At 43.4% G+C, this 23,468-nt stretch overlaps 1 protein-coding gene across 1 annotated transcript; it reads right to left on the bottom strand.

Annotated features, from left to right (window-relative positions):
* Positions 1–1,415: 1,415 nt before the first annotated feature.
* LOC109281819 (matrix metalloproteinase-20-like) lies at positions 1,416–12,150 on the bottom strand. Its single transcript, XM_059724516.1, has 8 exons — positions 12,059–12,150; positions 11,574–11,677; positions 9,861–10,031; positions 9,493–9,618; positions 8,279–8,468; positions 6,788–6,921; positions 3,057–3,191; positions 1,416–1,516 (listed from the first exon to the last, which is right to left on the bottom strand). The coding sequence occupies exons 1-8, from the start codon at positions 12,148–12,150 to the stop codon at positions 1,416–1,418; spliced, it is 1,053 nt and encodes a 350-aa protein (XP_059580499.1).
* Between the last annotated feature and the right edge of the window lie 11,318 nt (positions 12,151–23,468).

Here is a 23,468-nt window from a genome sequence, read left to right as displayed (position 1 = left end):
GTTCTGATTCCAAAGTGATTTCCTTGTATCTTAATGTGTCTCCTTGGTGTTGACCTGTGGGTGTATATGGGTCCCTGTATGTTTTCTGGACCCTGTTCTTTCTCTTGATCATTCTTCACTAGAAACAGCTGCCTGATTCCCATGTCCCATGAGGCTTGTCTAATGTCACCTTTCCTTTCAATCATCATGTTTTTCCATTGACATCCATCTCAGATTAGTTCTTGTGCTCACTGCTGTCATTCCTTTGCAGAATCACTTAGCCATTTATACTGTATCAGTTCAGTTTAGTTTACTAGTTCTCAAGTCTGTCTAGGTTGTGGCCCCCACTTCCATTCCACTGGTACCATTTATTCCAGGGATCTAACTCCTCAATGAATGTAGGTCCCCTACTACAGAAAGGATGTGGAGATATTGGAGAGAACCCAGTGGAAGGGAACAAAAATGGTGAGGGGGTTGGGGGACATGATTTATAAGGAGAGACTGGTCTTATTTCGTCTAGAGAAGAGGAGACTGAGAAGAGATTTAATAGCAGCCTTCAACTACCTGAAGGGGGGTTCAAAAGAGGATGGAGATAGACTATTTTCAGTGATGGCAGATAACAGAACAAGGAGCAATGGTCTCAAGTTGCAGTAAAGGAGGTGTAGGTTAGATATTAGGAAGAATTGTTTCGCTAGGAGGGTAGTAAAACACTGGAACACGTTACTCAGAGAGGTGGTGGAAGTTCCATCCTTGGAGGCTGGCAAGACAAAACTTTGGCTGAGATGATCTAATTGGGGATGGTCCTGCTTTGAGCAGGGGGTTGGACTAGATGACCTCTTGAGGTCCCTTCCAACCCTAACTTTCTATGATTCTATGATTTTATGAATGTAACTGTTCCAGGTGAACTGCATGAAAATTGTATTGGGCTCTGCTCATACCATAGCTTTCAGAGTCTGTTGTGTTTTCTGTATATAAACCAAAAACAGTGGTAAGAGCTACATAATAAAGGTGGTTTAGTACATGAGTCTTATGATCTTCCCAGTTACCTGCAGGGAGGGGGAGGGGGAACAGGAGACACCCATGGGTATTTCTTAATGTTTTATTTTATTTTATTTTTTGTATAATAATTGTCATTCAAAGAAAAACAGTCACATGCTTGCTTATTGGAAAATGTTTATAGTGCCTAATGTAGTATGCGGTCAAATAGTTATAAACCTGGGTGCTCATTTCATAATAATTTGTGTTTAGGAAACAGTATTTTGATATATTGCATTTATTAAATTATGCTATGACTAAAACTTTCTTGACTGAAAGGAAGTCTTATACAAGAGGAGATGTTTTCATTCTTGAATTCTTCATCAGATACAGAATATCAAAATATTAAAAATGTGATCTTCCTGAAGTTCTTGAGGAGCTGGCCTTTTAACCAAATTTTCCTAGCATCCCAACCAGGTGCCCACATCAAAGACATCCACAATGATGTGGGATTTGTAGTCATACTTGTATGATTTGAAGTCAATAATGAAGTGCAGGAAACCTGTATTGAAAATAAAATAGCATGAAATATTGTGTGGGAAACCATGGATGACTGGTGCCTCCTGAGTCTGGGGAGGCACCAGATCGCTGACAGGTTGTGGGGGGTCCCCCAGCACCCAATCAGGAGGTCAGGGAGAGGTTCCCCCAGTGGCCGATTGCTGAGGCAGCAGTGAAATGGGAAGTGCACTTCCAGTTTCATGGCTGGAGCTTCCAGGGGTTTCATGGCTGATCTCAGGGGGTGCACGTGCACCCGCTTGCACCCCTTATGCGTCACCAGTGTGGGAAACCTATTTGCTTAATCAGTGTAAACTGAACTCAAATAAACTTACTTTTCTTGAGTGTCCACTCTTGGAATTCTTTAGCTTAACAATTCTTTAGTTTTGCCTGTTTGTGCTACATCTTTGTGCTACCCTCCTCTCAACAGTTAGTACAGGTTAGCTGGTCGCCTGCCTTAGTAATTTTATGAGCTGCTGAAGGAACAATGTACAGTAGCTGATTATCAGTAGCATTTATTAATGTTGAATTGATACAAACACAGTATTTGGTTATGTGTTTTATCATTCAGTATAGATCAGGAAAGGTCTCATCAGCAGGCCCCATTTCAACAATATTTAACAAAATGCTTCAAGCTGTCCCTATTCAGAAGAATGGTTTTACAGGTTAATATTTCAAGCACATACTAGTGGGACCTAAGGCTTGATCCATGGGAGGAGGTTGGCACCTCCAAGTGAGATGCCAAAACACCTAGCATTTAGGCACTGAGGGGACAGAGTGGCATGCTCAATTCCCTACATGGTGCACAGGGAGAGTCCATTTTACCTCCCTAGAATCAAATGGTTTGCTTTCCTTTTGGTATTAACACTTTCAGGATTCACTTATTTCTACAACACTACCTATCTTCTGATTATGTGTGTTATATAGCCCCTGCAAGCACTTACTCTGGACTCCTTTAAGAGACATTTGGACATTTATCTTGCTGGGATCCTTTGACCCCAGCTGACTTCCTGCCCTTGGGGCAGGGGGCTGGACTCAATGATCTTCCAAGGTCCCTTCCAGCCCTAATGTTTATGAAATCTATGTATAGCTATATAAAACAGGGTGGCCTGGCTCTTTATGTGGGAACAGATAGCTCTGTTGCAGAAACCCAGCTGCAGGCAATTCACTTCTCAGGGTGTTAAAAACCCGGAGAGAGCAGGGAGGTCAAGTTGTGGGGAAGAAGTGGTCCAGAGTGGAACCTAGATAAGCTTGGTACCAGGAAGGGGCCAGAGCAAAAGGGCCTCTCCTGCTACCTAGAGAAGGGCTGAAAGTTTTGGTTTTTCAGTTTGTTTGTTTGAACAAGGGTTATGCATTTAAACTGAACGAACTGGCTGAGGTGTTCCCAGGAGCAAAGCCAGCCTCCAAGACAGCAGGCTCTCTAACCTGCTTACTCTCTCACACACATACACATATACAGAGTGAAACATGTAATTCCTGCACTAGCTACCATTTTATGGGAGTAATATCTTATTTAAGCTCTTGATTAAAAAAAATTACAGTCTTACCGGTCATTTCAAATGCTGCATCTACTTTGCCACTTATTCCTGGGAAAGCATATGAAATGTTCTTGGGATAGTCCTTATCCATAGTATGTGTAGATTCATCATAACTAAGGTACACATATGAATGCAAGAAGGTTGCTGAGAGGATACAAGAAGTTCATTAAATCTACAGAGCATCATTCAACTACTTAATCATTTTAGTGAGGTGGGGAGGGGGTTGCACTGGCCAAATTCATGGCTTGTGTAAATGACTTAGATCTGGACAGGATACAGAGGTGGATGGATGAGACTAGGATGGGTTTTAATACAGACAAGTGCAAGGTGTTGCACCTGGGGAAGAAGAACCAGCAGCATACCTACAGGCTGGGAAACTCCCTTCTAGGCAGCACAGAGGCAGAAAAGGATCTTGGTGTCAGTATTGATTCCAAAATGAACATGGGCTGCCAATGTGGGGATGCAGTCAGGAAGGCTAACTATACCTTGTCATGCATCCATAGATGCATCACGAGCAGGTCTAAGGAGGTGATACTCCCCCTCTACGCGACACTGGTCGCCCCAGTTGGAGTACTGCGTCCAGTTCTGGGCGCCGCACTTCAGGAGGGATGTGGACAGCATCAAGAGGGTCCAAAGGAGGGCCACTTACATAATCAGGGGGCAGCAGGGCAGGCCCTATGAGGAGAGGCTATGGGACCTGAACCTGTTCACCCTCCACAAGAGCAGGCTGAGAGGGGATCTGGTGGCTGCCTATAAACTTGCCAAGGGGGACCAGCAGGCAATAGGAAAGTCCCTGTTCCCCCAAGTACTACCAGGGGTAACAAGGAACAATGGCCATAAGTTGATTGAGAGTAGATTCAGGCTAGACATCAGGAGGCACTACTTCACAGTCAGGGTGGCTAGGAGCTGGAACCAACTTCCAAGGGAAGCGGTGCTTGCCCCTAACCCAGGGGGTCTTCAAAAGGAGGCTAGATAGACTCCTTGCCAGGGTCGTTTGACCCCAGCATGCTTTTCTGCCTGTGGCATGGGGTCAGACTTGATGATATGCTTAGGTCCCTTCTGACCCTACCAACTATGAAACTATGACTTCATTGGAGTTAAATTAGGGATGAATTTTCTTCAATCTGTTTTAAGCACCTTTATATTTCAAGATCCATATAATTTATCTAATTCAATATATATATTTCAACTGATAAATTTTCAGACCCTTTGTGACATGACGTCACTAGAGATCATGTTCCGTGACGGAAAAGAGCAGGTATGCATGTTTTCTCTGAATGCTGTGCATCTCTGATTACTGGTTAGATACTTACTGGTTGGTAAATGTATGCAAATTAGGAACCTAGGGTGGACCAGAAGCTGAGTACCACAGGGAGCATCTAGTAGTTAACCATGGGACCAGAGGTTAGTAATTTTAGGTTCTATTTCTGCCTCTATCATTGACTTGCTGATGGCAGAGCTGATGATGAAGTATGACTTGGTCAGATACCGAATGTGCAAGGGAAAAGAGTTTCACTTGTAGCAATCTGGCATTCAGTGGCTTTACAAAATAAGCATAATATATACTGACATGGTATTGTATGGGAACCAAATCCAGCTGTAATGTAAGCAAGTAGAACACATATTGAAGTCAATGGACCAGTTTGTTTTCACTTGCACTGTTGTACAGTGGAGCAGAGATCAGAACAGGATCCATAATGCCAACAGTGTGGCATGGGTGTTTCCTCCACTGGATGTTGCCTCCAATAAATCTCTGGAACAATTAAGGGGAGATTGCAAAACATTGCTTACAGGGTTAAATTTGTCAGATGCATATCTCAAGAACCTGGGAAAGCACAGTGTAAGAGTGGGCCTGATTAACCAGGGCTTTACTCCAGTTTATGTACCTCCCCTGGCTTATGGTAGAGTCTTGTCTCTGCAGGAAAGAGTCAAGATGAAAGTGGATGCCATAGAACTAGCATGTTCTTACCCTGATCTTCCAGATCTGAATCACCTTTGCTTTTAAGAAGAAAGAAGAAGAGACCTTTTGGCCATTTAGAAATAAAACATGAAGTTTGTTTCTTCTCTTACCTCCAACAGTTTTCTTCCAAAAACAGTAGGGTTTTTCCTGTTCTTTAATATGTAACGCAGCATCAACATGACTGACGTTATGTGGAAGCCCTAATGTGTAAATTGTAGAGGGATTTCTTTTCATCTTTAGGTTTCTAATGGTCCAAAATCTGGATCCTGCATAAACAGAGTCTGTATTAGGCAGGCAATGGGAAGATCACTGCATCACCTAATACTATCCAGGATGTACCTATTCTGTAAATATACTAAGAACTTCACTTTAAATGGGATAGGTCCTCACATGACAGGGACTTCCTCAATATCAGGAAAATCTCTGAGTCATTTGTGCTGGTGGAGTCTCTCCTGCCAGTGTAATGACTGGGGTGGGGACAATCTCCAGCTGGTCCCCAAGTGCAATGGGGTCCCCAAGTGCAATTTCCTCCCCTTGGGTCGTGGTCTTTGCACAGGATGGCCAGATTTGAGCGCTGGATCAACAGTCTTATGGGGCTTCACAGTCTACTGAGGTTAATGGAAGTTTTTCAATTGATAGTAATAGGTTTATGATCATGACCTTAAGGAAACAGAATAAATATCTTTATAAGTGATTCTGCATTATGTATAATTTTATTTAAAAGATGAAAAGTATATCTTCTTATAACACTTAGTGGGAGATAACATTAGCCCATTCTGCACAGACTCTTACTGTATATGTGCAAAATTTTGCAGACTGTTTCAATTTGACACTGTTTCGACTAATTTCGAGCTTGAAACAGCGAAATTGACTTGAAATGAAGGGCTTTGAAACAGCCTCAAAACAAAATGAGGCTAGCCAAAATGTTTCAGAAGTTCTGAAATGTTTTGAGTTTCAAAGGAGCCAGCAGCCAGGTGGTGGGAGACAGGGGAGAACCAGGGTTGCACTCCCAGTGGCTCCGCAACCCCATGTGGCTCATCCAGGAACGTAACCCTGGCTCATTTGGGCTGAGTTCCTTTCTCCAGCCCAATCATAGTACCAGGGATGGGAACTTAGCCCAGCAAGGCTGAGTGCCTTTCCCCAGCCTGATCAATCGTAGCTCTGGGGAGGGGAACTGAGCAATCGGGCTCAGTTCTCTTCCCCAGCTCCCTGGCCCCAGGCAGTAGCACCCACTTTCCTCCCTCATTTGGCAGGCAGATCAGGGATGCAACCCTGGGAGGGTTGGCACAGCGCCAGCAGCCCTCTTGGGGTTGTGGGCCCCCATCTGCCTGCCAGATGAGAGAGGCTGTTTCGAGCTTCCCCATTGTAGTGTATGGGCGAAACATTGAAACAGCATCACTGTTTTGATGAAACAAAATGGAACAGCGGTTTCAAATTGAAATGAAATTTTAAACGAAACGCTGTTCCATCAAAACCTCAAAACTCAAGTCTAAAAGGAATGGTGTCATTTCGCACAGCCCTAATTTTCGCTATTAGATAGGCATCAGATCCTGAGCTGTTCTAGACTTTATTCTTTTGAAACACACTTATCTCCAGTAAGTAGAAAGTATCAAGTTGTATTTTGAGGTGTTGTAATACTGAATGCTTCAAATGATAAGAAAATCTCTTACCATTTGTAATACTGAACTGGGGTATTGTAATAATGAACTCTTCAAATGATAAGAATATATGTCATCATGGAATTTTAAGTGAGTTTGTAGTAGAGTATAAAATAAAGTACCTTGGAAAATGTACATAGTTTTTTTTGAAGACACTTCATAAGCAGCAGAGATATTTGCTTTAATTTGTGATAAGAAATTTTTGATAAATCCTTCTTTCACTTGTGATGTTGATAAATCCTTAATCCACATTTTTCTTGAAAGTTAAAAAAGCAATTTCAGTACAATTATCAATATTTTCAAACAAGTTATCTGCATTGAACTGTCCTCATTTCAGTAGGATTAATTTTATAAACTAGTGGTTCCCAAATGGAGGCTCACAACCTTAACCTGGGTAGTAATACTGATCTAGGGGGTTGTAAGTCCTATAGACTCAGTTACACATTTAGGTGTGGAAGTGGGGTCACAAGTCAATTGAAAATGGCTTTGCTGCAGAAAAAGATTTTACTACTACTTTACTACTACTTTTATAAACACGTCTTTGTAACTATATTCTACAATGGTGTTCTCTGTAGCCTCTTCATTTCTTTTGCTACCTTTATAATAAAAATGCTGCATTTTTACTTGTGTTTGAGCCCTAACATATCCCCTGTAATAGGCTCAAGCTTTCATCCAAAATAAAAAAAAGTTTTCTGTGCATTAATGGCCTTTCTGAGCCATTGCTAATCAGTCAGAAAGCCCCATTTTTTTGGTAATTACCAAGCCACTGCTTTTAGATGAAAATAAGAGAATATTTACTGAACCTGTTTTTGAAGAAAATAATGTTTTCTCCGAAACTAGTAACAGCATCAAAGGTTAGGCTTACATCACATTTGTCATCAACTGATAGTTGTTTTGGGAAAAAATAATTCAAGTATTGGTAAATATATGAATGGTGTGTTCTTCCAGAGCTGGGCTTTGGTCCTAAATCAAAATAAAACATAGAAATACATTTGTTGCCCAAAATATCCCATATTGTATGCACAAGGTAGACAGATTGCTGGCTGGTGTAAATTGTAGAGTCAATGGACCTACACTGACCAGCTGAGTTTTTGGTATGATTATTTCTAGTAACTCCAAAATGAGTGAAATCATGGCCCAGTCAAAGTTAATGGGAATTTTGCCATTCATTTTTAAAGAAAGAACCAGGTTTTCAAAATCTTATGGCCATGCTTAACTTAAGGGGGACTTGGCTCAAGCTTAAAGTTAATCACATATGTTTGTGTTTACGAACACAATCAATCCATCAGAAAATACCCTTTGAACTGCAGATATGCAGTGGAACAGAGATACACACCAAAAATAATTTGCTGGATTGGCATTTCATGGTGTTTTCTCAAACTCTGAATAATTTTTGCTTTGCAAATGCAGTAGCAGAAGTTACAAAAAATAGCTTTGAATTACTTTTAAATAAGATTTTTTATAATTTTATTATAATAATTGCATTATTTTATATTGTATTATTATATTGTATTATTAGTAATTGTATATAATAGCTGTATTTATTTTTTCTATTTATGAAAAATGCTAAAAACAGCAGATACTGGCAATTCAACATTATCTGAATGCATGACATATGGAGCGTAATATATATATCCATACCATACAGTGTTTGAATCTTATGTACATCCTCAAAGGAGAGAGGAGATCCCTGTAGCCTGCGTTTTTGGTATGTTGGATACATCAGTGAAGCTGGATTTCTTGAATGGAGGAGCCCTAATGAGTGGCCAAACTCATGAGCAGTGACAAGGTACAAGTTAATACCTGCAAAAAAAAAATACTTAAAATGACAAATAGCACCTGCAGTTTCAATAAACTGGGACATTCCTACAAGTAGGAGAAACATAATTTCGTAGAAATGATTTTTTGATTGGCTAGAAATGAATAGAATTGAATTTTTCTCTTTTGGTCAAAGTGTGTTCACATGTCCTTAGTGGTGCTATGTGCTGCTTATTAGGGCTATGTGAAGCTTTGGTCCCTGATTCAATATGGTGGAGATTCATCTTGATTTGGTGGCCAAATCTATGAATCTGAATCAAATCAGACAACTCATTAATCTCTCCAAATTGAATCGGAACCCTCTGAATCGATTCAGAGAGATTCAGAAAGATTCAGTGATTCAGACATAGATACAACTTTAAATGTTTTTTCTAGACACCTCTAGCTAGCAGGTGGCTGGAGTGTCCCACAGAAGTGCGGGGTTCCCCAGCGCACATGGCAGCAGACCCAGAAGTGGACCAGAAGCACTTCTGGTTCACTTCTGGGTCCACTGGGGAACGCAGTTGGCCCCCCCCCATGCCTCCCCAGCTCAGTAACTAGTTCCTCCTGGGTCTGGGGGGGCACCCGGGGTCCCCCCGTGGCTGATTGCCGAGCCAGGGGGGGCCCCCAGTGCACTCTGTGGTGGACCTGAAAGTGTACTGGAAGTACTTCTGGTCCACTTCTGGGTTTGCTGCCAAGCACTTGGTGGGCCCCCCCTCCATGCTCTTGTGGGATGCTCCATGCGCCCCAGCATCTCATCGTTCATGAGCTGTGCTGGTACCTCAAGGTATGTAGAAAAAAACATTTAAAGCGGTGTCTATGTCTGAATTGCTGATTCTCTGAACCAGCATTGAATCTTCAGATTTGGATTCAGCCAAATCGAATCAGGGACAGTGATCTGAATCAATTAATTGAATTACTGTCCCTGATTCAGGGCAAATCCAAATTGAATAGGGCCTGTTTCGCACACCCCTGCTGTTTAACACATGCTGAGGTTCATCTCATTTTTGATGTTTGTGAAATTACCTACCATTATGTTCTGCTGACCACTTTTCATCTCCATCAAAATGAGCATCACCTCCAATTCCTACTCCAGGTCCAAATGCATGAGCCACAGTGCCTCCTGGGCCATCAAATGGCTGAGAGTCTCCATGCGCTAAAAAGATACATACAGACACATTTTTTTGCCTTGGAAGTCAAGTACTGATTAAGCCCTCAAGCCAGCAGGTTCTGAAGCCCTTATACCTTAGGACCCATTGACTTAAAGTTAAATACATGCTTTAGTGATTTACAAAGTTGGATCATCACAAGTCAGTTTGAAAAAAAAATGCAAATCCTTTCGTGCCCATCACAACAAAACAAGCAAACAAACAAAACCCCCCAAACACTTCAAGTTACCTCTCCTTGTAAATCTGATGATTATATCAGCCTTTCCAGTACTAGATGGGATAAATGTTAATGGACTAACATCACTCCAAACTTTTAAAGCTGAAGAAATAAGGTGATTCACTGTGGCTGATGGCAGTTGTGAGGTATATGTTGCTATACTGTGAAAAGTAAGGAAAGGAACTTAGGAGCATCCTAACAGACTTGGTTAGGAAATTATGAGATAAAATACATTCTTTGGGGTGAATTAGTTAAAATCTGACTAAGGATATCATTTTTGAGAAAGTTTCAGCAAAATAGTTTTGCTCCTCTAAAGATGAGGTGGGGGAAATTGTAATGTTTTGTGAGGGTTAAAAATTCCTTACAATTATTTCACTAAGTCCAGTGCCTCCATATTTGAAAATGGTTTCAGACAGGTGTCTTTTGCCATCCCTATGAAAATCCATCGAAATCCAACCATTTTTGGCTTCTGAAATCACTGTTTGAGGGAGCTCTGTAGAAATTAGAATTCAGTGGTAAAATTTTAGGATCTTCTCTTTGCACTGACGATACTCTACCTTACCAAGCTCGCTGAGCATGTTCCAGAGCTTCAATAGCTAAGCCAGGTTTTTCTCCTGTTGATCCTCCCAGCAACAGGGCTTGCTAAGCACTAAAACTGAGCAGGAAGACTTTCTCTCCTGACATCTCAACCCCACTCAACATATTTCATATGTATAGTAACACCGAGCCAAATTCTCATGTAACTTCAAGTAGAGAGGCCAGATAGATGCACAAGGGAAATGCTGGAACACTCTTGTAGCCCAGCTATATAGCACGTCCAAAACTGTACTGCAGAACTTGCTGGGTGATGTTGAAGTGGATTATTATTTATAAGTTTGGTATTATTCCAGACACCAAATTTCTTTCATGATGTCCCTCCCCTGTTCTGCATGTCCTCTATCCTTTTTTCTGGTATGTATTATTATGCAAGGCACACCCACAGAACTATGAACCATCCAGGATGTGCATAGCTTACATACAGACTGATCCAATACAGAGGTCCTTTTATGCCCAAATAATTGTTCCAAAGCAGTATCTTTTTGACTCATATAGTAAACTAATTTGATCTGTTCTTTCCACAAACATCCTCTAGTCCTTGTTCAGTCTATATGACTTGATCATATAAATATAAGAACGCTTTGGGTGAAGCCTTGTACATTAAGAAGTCTGAGAATGCAAGGGTGATGAATTCTTTCCTGGTCTTCTAAATAGTCATTTTTGGTCATCTATATGGTACTTTTTGGTACTTACACACACCAAAACCAATTTGGTTTTTGGAGGCATAGGCATAGGTGACTGCATATGCACACAAACTAGACATATATGAGAATCAAAAGGGAGAGGAACAGGGCCATTTGTCAATAGGTTACTGTCTTGAGAAGCAGAGGATGTAGGTTCTAGGCCTCTCTCATCCACAGTGGGTTTTAAGAAGAGTTTTTTTTGACTTCCCAGCATGGCATACTACTAACCACTGCAACCCAGTACCGCCATTACCCAGGCTCTTTTTGGTGCTCCTTTTGAAGCAGAGACTTTTTATATAGTCATTGGAAAAATGGATGGAGGCCAGAAGGAAAAATGGATAGAGGCCAGAAGCTTCTACATCATTGGGAGCACAGATCCCAGCTAAAACCTAGACCCCCAGCTGTTCCAGACAAGCAGGCAACTCATTAAGCCACACACACTTGCTTTCATCCTCTGGGCCTATATCTCTCTTGCAGTGGTCCAGCTCCAAAAGGAGTGCCAGAGAAGAGTCTAAATAATGGCTGGCTTGTGGTGTGATGGTTAGAGTCCTGCAATAGAAAAACAGAGAGGCATAGGTTTAAGTCCTTTCTTGGTGAGGGGAGTCAAAATACAGGTCTGTGGTTTCCCAGATGAGTACTCTAGGTCGGGGAGGGGAAGAAGGAAATATAGAAGTCACTCTCTCCTCAAGGCTGCTACTTGTCCATAAAGGATGCATGTTTGTACCCCATGTGCTACTGTACCTGCCTGTGCATGTATGTAGTTACACATTTGCATTCAGGAAAATAATTTCTTTGGGTGTGCCAAAATTACTGCATAGCTGACCAAAAAATAGCTCCTTAGACAACCAGGAAGGGAACAAAATGCCAGCTCAAATGATTTTGAAACTAGAGCTTTAAACCACAGAATAATCAAATGACAAAATGCTTTACCTGTATGTTAATGCTTTCTTTAGCCAGTGAACCTGCTGGTTCATAACTCTATATTGTTTGACATCAGGTACTCCACACCTTGGAGTTTCCATTATGTCTAAATTCGGAGCATCTAAATGACCTGTTATGTTCAAGCTAAAAAATGCTTGTATCTGTTTCAGCCTTTCTATCAGGTAACTTCCTCTCCTCCTGCTGTGGTTTGTGCATGTTTTATCCAGCGGATAGAAGTTTTGAAGGTATACCTAGATCATTGCAAGAAATGGAGGGAGAAAGTGAGAATGGATGGAGTGACTGAAGAGGAAAAAGAAAAACAAAACCTTTAGGGTGTCTATTTAAACATCATACGGGAACATCATTGCCAGCAAGAGTAAGGTTGTACTTTATAAATTATTGATTGATTAAAAAACTGTGTTATATTTATACTGTCATATTTTTTGATATGCCTGATGCATCTTAAGTTCATCTTTATATCATCTTGGAAAAGTATTTTTTTTTTTTTTTGGCATCCAATAAACACTAATTAGTATCATATTTTTAGTAAGACATGGTTTAAAATGTGGCAGTAAAGAAAGTGTGAAGTTATTAGAAATCTTACCTCCTTTATGGAAAAAATTTCATTGGTTTAAATGGGACTAGGATGTCACTTTATTTATGCATATGTGTATTTCAAACAGTATATTCCTGACAGCATCAGTGGGCATGTCTACACGCTAGCATACAACGATGTCGTTACTGTGCCTTACAAGTGGTGCACGTTTAAATTTCCCCACTACGTTGCTGTAGCAGCGTGCTATAGGAGGGGAAGTGTGCTGCTACAGTGACGTAGCTAACAATCACGTGTAGACCTTTGTGATTGTTATGTTGCTATAGCACGCTGTAGGGACTGTACGGCAACATGCTGCATCACTACATCACCATAGGGTGACATGTAGATGTGTCCAGTATATCTCACTCTGGAGGAGGGACTAAACCAAGACTCAGAGATTTTGAATACTAGCATTTAGAATAAATGGGTATCTGAACTTGGGCCTGGACCTGATTTAAAATCTAATTTAAATAAAAAAAATCCATTTTTAAAAATAATTGTAAAAAATCATCAATTTGTATCCACCCTGATTAACCTGTGTTTATTTAAAGGTTCCAGAAGATAAAGCATTAAATCCAGAACCAGTGGTTCTATTAATGATTTGGCTACTATGAAATCTGACAAGCTACTAGCACTAGATGGTTTTGCTGTTAACAGGAAGTATTGTTAATTAGCTAATCCCAACATGCTTCTTTTCTCTATTAAAGTCTTATTTTTGATGCCAAAAGTAGCGTGTTTCAAGAAACAACCAAACCAAATTTTTTTTGTACACTTTAAAAAAAAAAAGAAGTGGTTTAGGTAGGCATTTAGCCTAAACCAAACATAGTCCCAGAGAAATAATAATAATAATAATAATAATTTATACAGACCTTGTCATATATCAAATTGTTTTTTTCGACCTTATCAGCCATTTCAATGTGATCTTTTGTCCTGTGGAATAGAGGCGTTGCCAGTGACAAAGTAAAAAGTAGGGAAAACACAGAGAAAGGATGCTGTAAAACAATCATGATCCTAGTAAGGATGGTAGTGTTAAAAATACAACATCCTGTAGTTTTCAAATGGAGCTGGCAGGTGTCTTTATAACACAGATGATTTTGCAATTGAAGATGATTCACCTACTGTACACTGCAAAATGATTAATACCTCTGTTTTTAAATACCTAAATCCTCATTCTTCAAATCTTACACTAAGTCGAACTCCCACAAAGAGTCCCACTGACCTAAAACTACTGGCTCATACAGTGGGACCCATTAGGGCTCACCTCATTGAAGTTCTCTATCCTGATTTTATACTGCCTCACGCTTGGATAATCATTTATAGATATACAGCATGGGAGCAAAATGTGAAAGACCAGATTTTGATTTCAGTTAAATAAATCTGCAGTAATTCCACTGGCTAAAGTCAATGCAATACAGAAAACCTGTCACATCTCATCTTACTTTGACTTGGCCTTGTTTGTCTTATTCCTAAGGAGACCAGTTTGTGGTGGCTAGGACTAGAAGGAATGATGCCATATTATTTTACACTTGTATTCAGTCCATTCCTATTCAGACAGGTACAAATCTATAGGGTTAATGTTTTACTTTTGTACCAAAACATCCTCTTATGTCATCTACAAAACTATGTTATAATGTTGGAACGTATAGAATGCCCTCCTAAAACCTATCATTTTAGTTCTTTTCAAAGAATCCAAATCCAGCTTTAATGAGATGTCATTTGCTAAGAATAGATCTAGTTGAAGTTTTTCCTCAAGAAATGTTTTTCACTGTTAGATGAAATTATTAAAAAGAAACTTTTCATGAATAATTATTAATTTTGTGAACACCTCTATATTTTTGCAATATTTTTCTGTAATGTGATATAACAACATTCTTATAAACTATTACATTTTTTTGTACAGAAAAACATGCCTTGTTACAGATTTTTTTCCTAGTTTAGTAAGGTTTTTTAATAAAGAAAAGGTTGCCATTGACAATTTTGGAAAATGTCATAAAAAATGGTATATTTTGAACACAGCAAATCAGAGAGATTTTTGACATTTTTCCTGGAATAATTTTCTTTGCTGCTAGGGCCTTCATAGAATCCCAGAGAAGTAGGACTGGACGGGACCTCCAGAGGTCATCTAGTCCTGCATTTCTCAACCTGTGGGTTATGACCCTAAAGTGGGTCACAAAAATATATGAAAGGGTCATGAACAAACTTAAAAAATGGATCAACAAACTTTAAAAATTGGTTCTCCTTTAAAGGAGAAAAATGTTGGAAACTGGGTTTTCCCTTGCAGGACAGCAGAGTTCCAGCCTGCACAGGGCTGCTTGGGGGCCCCCCATAGCCCCTCACTGCCCCACACACTGTGGGGTTGCAACCTGGGGGTGGGGGCAGTGGGTCAGGAGTGAGGGACACTGGCAGGTCCAGGGGCCTGTTTTCTATTTAGACCATTTACTGGGTCGGGACTAGCCATCAATGTTAACAAATGGGTCCTGGTACAAAAAAGGTTGAGAACTAGTCCAGTCCCTGCATGAGACAGGATCACCCTTATCCAAACCATCCTATATAAATCCACATAGTAAAACTATAGTCAACCCTCACACAACACAAGACATGACAACCTAACCTGCCACAGATAAAGCAGGGGGACCATGGCAGCCAGCTTCCTGCTTCTGTAGAAGGTGGTTAATATACACTGAAGAGATCCCAGGTAGAGGGCCACGTCCCCTGCTACAGAGGAAGGCAACAACTTTCATGATCTATACCAATTTGACTACGGGGTAAAATTCCTTCCTGACCCCAAATATGGCAATTATAGAATCATAAAAAATTAGGGTTGGAAGAGACCTCACAAGGCCACCTAGTCCAGCCCCTGCTCAAACAGAACCGTTCCCAAATAGATCATTCCAGCCAGAGCTTTGTTGAGCCAGACCTTAAAAACCTCCAAGGATGGAGATTCCATCACCTCTCTAGATAACCTGTTCCAGTGCTTCACCATCTTCCTGGATATTTCCTAATATCCAACCTAAACCTCCCTTGCTGCAATTTGAATCATTCTGACCCTGCAGAGGCAAGATGCTCTAGCCAGAAACCTCCAGCTTCAAGTCTCAACAGGAGCACTGGCACACCCCAGCCAAAATCCCCAGTTGGGGTGGAAAACAAGGACTTCCTTATCAATACATGGACTAAATGCAGACATTCACAGGGGCTAGGGGGAGATTAGATTACATTACAAATGGCCAGCTGATCTAATTTACTTCACTCTGGTGTGGACCTTAAACTTAGACCCGGTCTCAGTGATTGGAAATCAATCTAAACCCATAACTGTACAGAAGTTTTATGCACATAGATCAGTCTAAAATGCCAGAACTGAATCTAAGATAGACCTGGATCAATGGACACACAAATGTAATTAATATAGATTAGACCAGTGTGTGGAACTTCAGTTCAGTTACCTGAGCAGCCCTGGGGTTGGTAAAGTCCAGCTGCCAGCCTCAGCCCTGGGGCTCTGCTTTTCCTACCTGTCCCTTGGCACTGGGATATTTTTAGTCCTCCAACTCCTTGTGCCCCACACCCCCATGCACCAACCAGCCCCCCACCAGTCCTCCATTAAGCAAGCCACTCTGGGTGCTGCTGATTTAATAAGTGTTCACCTCTGCCAGAAGCTGAGGAAGTGTCCTGGTCAGGGGAGGGGATGGTAGGGTTGTGGGGGGCAGGTTCACTGGGGGGCTAAAAATAGCCCCATATCCCCCATGATCCTGCCAAAACTCCTGCCCCCCCGAGAGATTGCACATTCTCCCCCAATTGCTGCCACAGATCGTGCCTACCCTCCCATTCGCCTGTGAATTGCGCCTGCCCTCACATCACTTCCATGGATTGCACCTGTCCCCATCCCCCTGCAGATTGCCCCTGCCCCACCATTTCCCCACAGATCACACCTGCCCCCTTTGCTCCCATGAGTCATGACTGCCCCCACATTGCTCACATGGAATTTACCTTCCCCTGATCCCCCACTGGATGCTGCCTACCACCCTATCCCCTCAATCACTCCCACAAATCCTGCCTGCCCTCCAGTTCCCCGGAAGAACTCCAATACCCCCAGCCTGATTGCCCCCATCCCTCCAAAAAGCCCCTGCTAGAACCCTGCCCCCCAATCCTCACTTATCTCAGATCCAATGGCCTTTTTTAACAGGGCTAATCCTCCCCTTAACCGCCTGAGATGCCTGCACTTAGCTTTAATAATTTCTTAACCACAGCATACATTTTTAATTCTTTCATTCTTTCTTCAGAAAAATAGAAATTAGCAGAACAACAGAAACATGGAGATAGGTTCCCCCCCCCCCCCATGACATTTCTATCTTTTGTATAATTTGATGAAGCTTGAGTACACACTTTTGGCTTGGAACTGAGCCTAGTGGCACAGATCTGATCTGGATCAGAGCTTTTCTATAGTGTGGTTCTGGGGTTTAGTTACAGACCAGATTTAATTAAATTAGCAGAGGAATCTCACTTAAATAATACTCATGAGAAAATACACAACAGATAACAGATAGCTTTTGATATTTTTGTTCATTTAAACAACAGCAGTAACACAAATTTACGAAGATTGTGAGTAATAGACTCTCTTTTCCATAATCTATTGCTTCATTAATTCTAAATTTTATTCCAGCAGTAAATCTATCTGGTTAACTTCCTAACATTTCTGGAGCATTTACAACTCTGTGCAATGTATTTAAATTCAGGGATAGATAACAGATATGAACTAAAATGTAACTTACAGAAGACAAAAAAATATACTCTACCCTGAAAACAATTAGTTACATGAGAGCCATTTTTTGTCTACAAAAGGAGTTTTGTGGATTATTATCAGGGATCCTGGTTTTCTTTGTTTAAAAAATCCCAAATTCTCTGATAAAAAATCCAAGATTCTCTGATTAAAAAACCCTAAACCCAGCATTTAATGAGATGTGGGGCTTTTTAATGAGAGAATCTTGGATTTTTTATCAGAGAATTTGGGATTTTTAAACAAAGAAAACGGGGATCCCTGATAACATAGGCAATGTGTAAGTGGGACAATGCATAAGTGGGGAACAGGGGGGCACATGCCCCCCCTGAGATTGGCCCTCACCAGCCGGGGAGTGAGGAATGCGGGCTGGTGCTACCTCTGAGAAGTTCTGGCAGCACTTCTGGTTTTGCTGATGGCACTTCTGGACCCCTTCCCTTGGCCCCCCCCCCCCCCCCCCCCCCGGGTCAGCAATCGGCCACTGGTGTACCCTCAGAGTCAGGAGGCACCAGTTGCCCATGCCTGATAATAATTAAGTATACAATGCCAAAAAATGGATCTCTCTCTATATAGGTATCAATTGAACACAATGGTTTATTGATATATTTGCAATTTTAAAGCAATTTGGAAGCCTGCTGGTGCCTCAATCATTATAATAAATTCTAAATACCTATATATTTTGGTGTTTGATTTGGGTTTTTTTATCATGGTAAATCAGAGCTCCTCCTGCCCCCTTCACTCACCAAGACACAGGTCCAGCTGTACCTGTCCCTGAACCTGCACCACCTCCGCTACTACAAGAAATAGCCACCAGCACCAGCGTGACAGTCTCCTCCACCCCAATTTCAGCTCCCAGCATCAACCTCCCAGTGCCAGAGGAGGAGCTTGATCTGGAAGCAAAGAATCTGAGTGCCATAGCCAGAGAAATTCTGGAGAAGGAGGGGGAATCTGGGTTTGTGCTTCACACCCCTCAAAGTTCCTGTATAGGCAGGTATCTTCTGAAAGGCACTTCACAGAAGGTTGTGGGGCAGGTGGCTCAGCTTTCCCTGATGTTGTGACTCTGCCTGCTGAGGTGGGGGATAAGGCAGGATCTTCACCCTCAACCTAGTAGCGGGGGGGGGGGGGGGAGGGGGGTGTAGCGTAGTGTGGGATCATTTTGAGTTGGCAGATGATCCCAGGTATGCTATCTGCCAGCACTGACAGCACTGACAAAGGAAGATCAGCTGGGGCAAGAACGTGAAACATCTCAGGAGGCAGTACCCCCTTGCCCTTGTTCCTTCTCATCCTGGCACCACTGGGAGCATGCCCAAAAAGAAGTCCCCCTCTCACTCCAAAGCCCCTGTCCCCATGAAGCAGAGGCAGGCTATGCTGGACTGGAGGGGGAAAGCCACAGACAAAGGCGGGTGCATTGCAAGGGCGAGCGAGGTCGCCCAGAGCAATGGGGAGATGCTTGCTTTGGATGGCCAGCCCTTCTCCTTAGTTGAGTGGCCAGGGTTCAGGCAGCTCATGGCATCATGGGGCTTGTGGCCCCATCCTACCAAGTGCCCACACTCACCACCTTTAGTAGGACAGTGGTGCCCTCCCTGTATGAGGCATGCAGGGAATACTTGACAGAGGAGCAGCACAAGGCAGGTCTGCAGGTAGCCTTGTACTTCACCTCGGGCATCTGGAGCCAATATGGTCAAGGCAGTTCGTGATGCCAACTTTGTTGACATCTGCTGTGTGGCATACAAGTTCCACCTCATAGTCAGGGATGCCTTGGAGTGGGACAGGGTTCCTAGTGATGGTGCTGTCACTACCACAACCAACCAGCTCATTTCAAAATGCAGGAAGGTGGGAGGCTACTTCCACTGGAGCATCAAGGGGGGCAAGATGCTGCGGGAGAAACAGGTAGAGCTGAGCATCCCACAGCACAAAATCATGCAGGATGTGGAGACTCAGTGGAACTCCACATACCTGATGCTGGAAAGGCTGGTTGAGCAACAGAAGACCACCCATGAGATGGCCTTGCTTGGGGAGATTGGGATCAGCAGCCCCCTTAACAAAACTGAGTGGGATACCATCTCCCAGATCTTGGTGGTCCTCAAGCCATTCCTTGAGGCCACTGAGACCCTCAGCACTGGTGATGCCCTTCTTAGCCAGGTGATCCCCATAGTGAAGCAGCTTGAAAATCAAATGGAGAAGTTCCAGGGGATCGATGTTCCTGGCTGAGGTAAGCCACTTTCACCAGAGGTACAGGCACTGGTGAAGCAGCTGAAGGAGACCATCAAAAAATGGTAGGATCCATTGCAGTCCAGTACGGTCCATGTGCTGGCGGGCATGTGTGACCTGAGGGTGAAGGGGAGCATCTGCAGCAGCAAAACCCTCTATCACTGGATGGAGGTGCTGGTGAACAGGGTCAGGGAAGCAGAAGGGCAGAGGTGGGGGGACATAGAGGAGGGATATCCACCATCCCATGTCAGTACTCCAAGTATCAGCAAATCTCCTCCACCACAGATACTGCCAATGTGGGCCAAGGGCATGGCTTCAGTGGTGGGGTCCAGAGGCACCAGACCCCACCATCTGGCAGGTAGTGCAGAGGCCTTCATGGCTACCTATCTCACCAAGCACGTAAAGCCACTACAATGCAACCCCTTGGCCTATTGGGCAACCTGCAGCCAGATGTGGCAGGATCTGGCCATGAGTGCCTGGGAGCACCTTTCCTGTCCACTGACCAGTGTTCCAAGTGAAAGGATGTTCAACATTGCTGGGGATGTTGTGATACCCCACCACACTTTCCTTGGATCCTGGTTTGGTGTAGCAACTGGTGTTGCTCAAGGTGAAGTTTCCACTGCTGGGGTTCCACAAGCTCAACCTGAAGACGGAGTGAGTGCCACTCTCCTCAATCTGCACCTACTTGCTTTTTTAAATTTTCCTTGACAACCAGAAACCCAGTTAACACATACACATAACACGAGTTTTGCTTTCAACAGTTTGAGGTGCGCTTTCACAGAAGCCCCTGTACTTCTCTCCTTGAAACCTGGCAGACTTTATGCCCTCAGAAGAGGCTACCATCCCTGCTGCTTTTATTCTGCTTTGCCTTAAAATACACATGACACTAGTTTTGCTTTCAGCAGTTTGAGAGGCACTTTTACAGAAACCCCCACACTTATCTCCTTGAATCTTGGCAGGCTTCATGCCCTCAGAAGGGCCTACCATCCCTGCTGTTTTCATCCAATTCTGCCAAAAAAAAAAAAAGACAAAGTTATAGGTATTTTAGTGATTCCCCATTATAGTCTATGGCCAAATCACCGAATCGCACCAAATCAGTGCCAAATCTTTTGAATATGATTTGGCCGAATAGACTTAGGACAGTGATCAGAATCACCAAATTGAATTACTCTCCCACAAATTGGCTGAAACCAAATCTGAGCTGAACACTGGCCACTTTGCACAGGCCTACTGAGCAGCCCTGATATGCCAGTGTCCTGCCCCTAGTCCTCACTCCCAACCCACCCCAACCCAACCCAACCCAACCCAACCCAATCCAATCACCAGTGCCCAGGGGTCAACACTTCCATTTGCACCCCCCTCGTCTGTGGCCAATCGCTGAGAGGAGGCGGTCCCCTGGTGGCCAATCATTGAGCCTGGAAATGTCAGCAGGGGACTGAGTACCCCTGGAGGCCCCAGCCAGCACCCCTGCCCAGGTCTGCCTGCCCCCTCCCAACCCACCTTGTTGCTATGCTACTGCATAGACCCCATCCAGCATCTGGTCACAGTCATGCCACCCACCTGCTAGCTAATGTTGAGAGTTGTCTATGTGTGTGTGTCTCCAATTTAACGAGAACAAAGGCAGACAGAACAGTGTCCACTTAGGGCTTTTTGGAAGTAATCAACAGGTCAACTGGTAATGTCCCTCCATTCTTCCTTACAAATGCTTTGCAAAAAGCTGCTTAAGAACAGCTTGAACTGATGAGACAGAGGTTTTGTTTTCTGGATGGGCTGATATGCTTTGTATTCTGATAAGCTTCCTGATGGCTTCTGGCTTGCTGTCAGTGTTCAACAGGGAACAGAGAGAGGTAAGAAATCATCTGGTTTGCAATGAATGTTGTGCCTGTCAGTTTGCTGCAGACAGTATGAAGAAGCAGGGAGCGGGAGATTGAAAAGCTTAATATCATCAACAGATGCATGCAGTCCACAGAAGCTGTCTTCCCTCCCACACTTGCCCTTTGCCCCAGAGTGCTAGCCTAGGCTGGGGCCTGGTAACATTCCCCACCCCTTGAGCAGCGAGTTAAGGGGGGTGGCGAGAAAGCCTAGTGAGGGCTCCTTCTCCCCACCTCGCTCACCTCCATTTCCAGCACACCCTGGCTGAGGACTAAAACCCGTTACAGACCTGGTCTCAGTGACTGGTAAACAGTCTAAACTTAGAACTGTACGGAAATTGCATGCACACAAATTGGTCTAAACATTGTGCAACCCAGTTTAACATAAACCTGGATCTATGTAGTATCAAACTTACTCAATTTAGGTCAAACTGGTGCATGGAAATGTCTGGAACAGCCCTGGGACTGGGAAAATCCAGACACTGGGCCCAGTCCCAGGCCTGGGACTGCTCTTTTCATTGCTCCCTCCCCACACACTGGGTTATTTTTTGTCTCCCCAGCCCTTTGCCCACCCCCCCCCCCCGCCAGCTCTCTCAACCCCCACAAACTGCTCAGGATGCAGCCACATTTATCAGCATTTGCCTCTGCTGGAGCTGAGCAAGTAAGGGGTGGGAAGGATGGGGGTATAGGTTTACTGGGTGGGGATACCCATTCCACTTATGGGTTGCACCTGCCCTCCCGCCTGTGGGTCACACTGCCCCCCACCAATAGGTTGTGTCTACCCCCCACCCCATCTGTCAGTCATGCCAGCCCCACCTGTGGATTGCACTGGCTCCACTCACGCCACCTGCAGGTTGCACCTGCCCTGCCCACCCTTATGGGTCATGCCTCTCCCCATTCTCTGGTGGACCCCCAACCTCCCACTAGCCTCCCCCATCCTGACTTACCTGATATTGGGCAGCCATTTTGAATTGATTTAACCTCCCCCTAATGCCCCCGAATGTCTCTACTTAGCCCACATGTCCAAGTTACACAGCAAGGCAGAATGGACATACTAAGGACTGGTGATCCATTTGTTTTCAGATCACTGCAGGCCAGAGGCTCCTCTCACTTGCAGTGATGCAAATCCATTCGGCCAGATCCTGTCCCCTGTTGCTAAAATGGAGTCCAGACTAGCAGCACATCTCTAGAAATGCAGTCCATGATTTTTAGTGGCACATCTACAGAAATGTACCATTGTATGTGATAACTTTGGCCTTAAATAGTCACTGGTCATGTCTACATGAGCGGCAGACTACACAGTTGTTACTGCACAGTCATTCAGGACTTGAAGAAGCAAGTACCATCACTGCACATTTTTTTTCTGATGTTGCTGCACAGTAGCAATGAGCTAGTGTGCAGTAGCTCATTACTACTGCGCAGTATTGTCATCACATGGTTAGTGCCTAGCAATGCTACTGCATGGTAGTAACAGGCTATGGCGCAGTAGCTTGTTGCTACTGTGCCATAGCATCTCATGTAGATGCACACACTGAGTAAAATGCATCAAGACTCTTAGAAACAGGGACCATCATGTAGGACTCCTTCTTCCTTTATTTCCTTTTGGACCAATGACTCTTTCCCTCTTAGATATCCAGTAGCTCAGCTTCTGGGGTTGGGGCGTGGGATGGAAGGTACTCAAAATCTTGCCCCATAACTCTGGGGATTAGGACACTCAGCTGGGATATAGGAAGTGTGGGTCCAAATGTCCTGAGACTAATGGGGCCTAGAAACCAGGTGCCCATTATCCTTGGTGACTTCTCTAATAGCTATGTTATTTTAGGAGGAGAAATAACATCTTTGGTAGGTAAATGCAGTTGGCCTCATAGCTGTCTATCTGTCCAGGTCACAGGCCTGCTAAGATGCATATGCATCATATAGTGAGGGGAAAGTAGCATTCTAACCAGACAGAGCTTAAAATTTTCCATTGAAGGA

Source organism: Alligator mississippiensis, chromosome 1, assembly GCF_030867095.1.
Source record: "Alligator mississippiensis isolate rAllMis1 chromosome 1, rAllMis1, whole genome shotgun sequence".
Taxonomy (NCBI): Eukaryota; Metazoa; Chordata; order Crocodylia; family Alligatoridae; genus Alligator; species Alligator mississippiensis.
Note: the sequence above shows the minus strand (reverse complement) of the source record. Positions and strands in the feature narration are given on the sequence as shown.